Below are 5,000 nucleotides of genomic sequence, written 5' to 3' on the forward strand. Positions count from 1 at the left end.
GCTCAGATCATAGTTCAGAGAACAACATACTACAACATGCCAAGGAGATCAAGTAAACAAGAATCAAATCAAGAATCAAATTAAAGCCGAATTTGACCCCTTGAGGTCCTTGACCCTTGACCCTCAAGGGTGACCTCGCTCTGACCTGGCAAGAAGGCGACAAGGTGGTCAAACCACAGCCTGGTGAAGAGATACTGGAGGTGGTGGTCCTCTGTGGCTCAGCTGGTAGAGCGTTACAGTTACATTTACATTTCTGTCAGACGCCTTTATCCAAAGCGACGTACAATACTGACTAAGAGAATCATACATCTGACTAAGTGAATCATCTATCCACCAGTCAGAGCAGGAAGAACTTAATCTCTGCTCAGGCCCGGAGCCATTGGCAGTCGTCGCGCTAGAAGAAGGACGATTATTCATTCATTTTCATATCACGGCGTTAACAAGGCTACGGTCGCGGGATTGATTCCCACCGGGACCATCTATACTGAAGAATGGATGTACTCACTGCAATGTAAGCTTTGGATAAAAAAGTGTCAGCTAAAGGGCATATTATTACTGATGATTTAATTCATATCATATTATATTAGTGACTAGCTGGTGATTATATGGTCGGCGGTCTGCTCAGGGTCACCGCAGCAGATCACCATCTGCCCCTTATATAGACCACCCTCGGAAGCCAGCCTCTTCGACTTAGAACCAGAGATGCGGGCATGGCTACACGACACCGAGTTGGACCTCTAACGTTACACGAAAGAAGAAGTTACTAGCTAGGCTAACAGATCCAGGCTGAGGCACCTGTAGAGCGGCATGGTGAACATGGGCCTCTTGTAGACCTCCTCGGTGACGTGGATGTCCTCCTCACACGCGATGGCGATCTTCTGCGGCTCGTCTTTGAAGTGCTCGATGTCGTTGTAGACGTAGAACATGTTGTCGTTCAGCTGGGCGAAGTCGTGGAGCTGAAGAGCGGGAGAGAGAAAAAAGGAGAAAAAGCATGAGAGAGTGTATTTATGAAGATGTACGATACAAACTGCATCTGACAACAGCTGTACTAAGCTATTAGACAAATCTGAGCTACACTCCTCGGATAAAAGCGTCTGCTAAATGTCTTAAATGTAAAAAAAAAAAAAAAGAACAAAAATAAACTTTGGCGTTTGGACATTGAACTGACACAGACATCAGCTGCACTAAAACATTAGGGGCCGTTTTCACAGACAAGGCTTAAGCCTAGCCCTAGACTAAAAAGCATCCTCAACTGAGAGTTTCCATTGCTTATTTAATCCTGGACTAGGCTTAAGCCTTGGCTGTGAAACCGGCCCTAGACGGAACACAGCTGAGCTACAACGATGGACTACACTCCTCAACCTCGGTCATTTGTTGAAGTGCATCTTAAGTAAGTAAGTAAGTAAGTAAAATGTATTTGTACAGCACCTTTCCCAGACCAAGGGTGACAAAGTGCTTTACATATAGAGAACATAATAAAGAAGAAACATAATGGGCCGGTTTCACAGACAAGGCTTAAGCCTAGTCCTGGACTAAATCACACTTTCAATGTAAAATCTCCATTGAAGATGCTTTTTAGTCCAGGATTAGGCTTAAGCCTTGTCTGTGAAACTGGCCCAATAAAACATAATAAAAGAGCGAAAGTCATAGCAGGTTAAAATAGACAAATGTGAAAGTGAAAATAAGAACAAGTAACAGACAACAGGTGTATAAAATATCAACAGGACACAGAAAGACAGGCTTTTGGGGATATCCAAAAGCCTGTCTATACAAGACAGTCTTTAGCTGTTTTTTAAAAGCCTCGACCGAGCCAGCTCATCTAAGATCCAAGGGCAGAGCATTCCAAAGCCTGGGAGCCACGGTTTGGAATGCTCTGTCACTCTTGGTCTTCAATCTGGCACGGGGGACAACCAACAAACCCTGGTCAGAGGACCTGAGAGACCTACTGGGGCTGTAAGGACGCAGTAGGTCACAGATGTAAGAAGGTGCCTGACTATGGGTAGGTGATGACCAGAACCTTGAAATTAATTATATATTTGAGTTTCTATATCTTCCCTTCTCTAGCACTGTGATCACCGATCACACTTGTCTAGCAGTCAGACATTAAAAGTATATTATCAGACAATCAACTTAATTTCCAACAACATTATTGATCAATTCATTTGTCAGCCTTTCCCCCAAAAAATGGATCCACACAAAGAATGTGTGTTAAATGACTTGAATGTAAATATGGAGACACTCCACCTCCTTCCTGATGCTCAGCTCCAGGCTCTCCACAGACTCCTTCAGCCCGTGGAGGTTCTCATGGAGGTTCTCCTTCCTCCTGGGAGTGTACGGGACAAAGTTGTCCTCCAAGTGGAGAAAAATCACCGGCTCCTCTCGTATGCAGAAGAAAATAACCTCCTGCTCCCGAAAGAAAGAAGAAGAAGAAGAAGAAATGTTTATAATATGGAAGGAAAGAATAAGGCTTCTGTCTATAGTTCAATAGATAGATAGACAGACAGACAGACAGACAAATAGATGCTTTATTGATCCCAGAGGGGAAATTAAGGCATTACAGAAGCTCACACCACAGACAACAACAACCAAATAAAGTGCCAGTTGAATAATGGAATAAAAAAATAGACACAAATAGTCACAATAGAAACATGACAAACATACAGTAACAACAGTCCAGTGTGATTTAACATCCTCCAGCCTGACTCTGATCACCCCGACCCAGCCAGCCGGAAGAGGAGTTTTATTGCGGCAGGCAGCAACGATCTCCTATAGCACTCCTTAGTGATCTCCTATCCGCTTGTTAAGTCTGACGTCAAAAGTGACGTTTAGCCATTTCCGAGTCCAAACCAGAAATTCCCCGCACCAGAGTACCTGTGAACTACAGCGGTAGAATGACAGTTAAATCGTTTTTTAGACTCGGATCTATTCATACAACAAGGGACACAGCACTTTCCCGTTTTCTCCATATTGTCAGGGTATTTGAGCCTCGGAAAAGCGCTATATAAATATAATTTATTATTATTATTATTTCGGCATTTCGAAGACAGCGCCTCAGCCAACGTTGGACCCGGAAACACGTCACGACTTAACAAGCGGATAGCACTCCTTAGTGATCTCCTAGAGCACTCCTTAGTGATCTCCTATAGCACTCCTTAGTGATCTCCTATAGCACTCCTTAGTGATCTTCTATAGCACTCCTTAGTGCAACGTGGTTGCAGTGGTCCTCTGTGCTCAGTTGGTAGAGCACGGCGCTAGCAACGCTTAGGTTGTGGGTTTGATTCCCGCTGGGACCATACATACTGAAACATTTAAGCACTCACTGCAATGTAAGCCGCTTTGGAGAAAAGTGTCAGCTAAATGGCATAATATTGTATATTATAGTAGTCTGTTGCTAAAGGAGCTTCTCTGCTCTGCTGCTATCTGGCCTGCCTTTGCCTCTCACCATTCTGAGCCGCTTCCAAACCCGATTGGAAACATTCCGTTGTTATTTGACGTGTACCACATGGGTCAGGAATTTATAATACTCTACTGTATAATTTTCACAATTTAATTTCGATTACGGTCAGTTTCCAGTAGGAACCCAGATAGATATTCATTTTCCATCCATCCACGTGACAGGGATTCTTTTTTTCTGTTTGCTCAGCTCTGTGTCTCATAAGCCACAGCCTAGATGGAGTGCTTGACTCCTCAAATATTTACAGAAAAAAGACAGAAAGACACCAGAGGAGACACAGACAGAGAAAAGAGAAAAGGTCCCGTGAGGTTGAAGATCACAAAACGTTAGATTAGTGTGAATGTTGCATGTGACAATTTGTACAAATGAGAATGAGAAATGTAAAAAAATAATAATAAAAAAAATCTAAATAATAATAATATCAAAACAGCAAAGCGGTATTCACCTCATAACCTTCACCCTGCAGCCTTTGGAGGACCTGTTTGAAACCAGTCAGGCTGGGCTGCCCCATCCCGAACAGTGGGTAACTGTCCTTCACCTGGCGGAAGTTGGGCGCCCCGTAGCTTCCGGTGGTATTGAGGACGTCTGCCTTGCTGTACACATCCAGGACCAGGAAGTACTCACCCTATGGATACACAGGGACACGCCATATTCATTCATTTATTTATTCATTAAAATGGTCCCCATTAGCTGATGCCCATTCAGCTAGTCTTCCTGGGGTTCCAAATCCAAGTTATGAATTTGGCCGCCATGATTCACATTATTCATAGTAATACATAGAATGTATCTAGCACTTTTCAACTAAACGACACTTGATTCATGTCAGAACATAGCCTTCAGCGTCATTCATTAGCAGTTGCGAACCCTTTCGGGGCTGTCAGGTGAAACCGTTGATCTGTGTGTGTGTGTGTGTAAACCGAAACTCCAAACTAACAATGAGGGAACCTTGCGTGCCTAAACAGCCCCGTCACAGGTGACCGGGAGATCAAAGGGCTTGATGGAGAGGTGACAACGCTCCGTTCAATAGCGACGCAAGATCATAAAACGACGAATCACAATGCCTCTCTGGCTCCCTCGCGACTTGGACATGTGTGTGTGAAAAGGGGTAGTTTTGAGGAGGGCTACTGTCAGAGGACACTTGTGTCTCCTCTCCTCGTCTACATCCACTTATGTTTCAAGTTTATTGTTACGTCATACTACTCAAGTGTAAGAGAGTAAAATTCTTAGGCTTCGGTTCCTGACATCGCAGCACAAGACAATTGATTGATTGTCACAATGCTTTTATCTTAAGCAGGCTAATTATTTGAACAATTGTTGCTGTCTCTTGCTTAGGGACTACGGGTGTAAATTAGCATTTCTGCTACAATCCAGCATGTTTACTTTTTTTTTTTGTACTTGATGTTCATTAACATGTGCTGTCCCTATCAAATAAACTACTACTACTAATAATAATAATAATAATAATAATAGGCATAATTCAATAAAAGTGTCAATAGTACAGGACATAAGTGACAGTAGTAAAGTGACTGTGATCTTAAGCTTTAGG

General features: G+C 43.1%; 1 protein-coding gene across 1 annotated transcript in view; it reads right to left on the reverse strand.

Annotated features, from left to right (window-relative positions):
• Nucleotides 1–5,000, reverse strand: part of pald1a (phosphatase domain containing paladin 1a) — a gene marked incomplete at both ends in the record, with an annotated part of 56,481 nt that overhangs the window by 50,733 nt on the left and 748 nt on the right. Inside the window, 3 exons of the mRNA XM_080541406.1 lie at nt 796–956; nt 2,245–2,403; nt 3,900–4,079. Of these exons, the coding sequence (XP_080397532.1) occupies nt 796–956; nt 2,245–2,403; nt 3,900–4,079 (500 nt within the window). The remainder of the gene's footprint in view (nt 1–795; nt 957–2,244; nt 2,404–3,899; nt 4,080–5,000) is intronic.

This window comes from Nansenia antarctica (assembly GCF_963989245.1).
Source record: "Nansenia antarctica genome assembly, chromosome: 11".
Classification (NCBI taxonomy): domain Eukaryota; kingdom Metazoa; phylum Chordata; class Actinopteri; order Argentiniformes; family Microstomatidae; genus Nansenia; species Nansenia antarctica.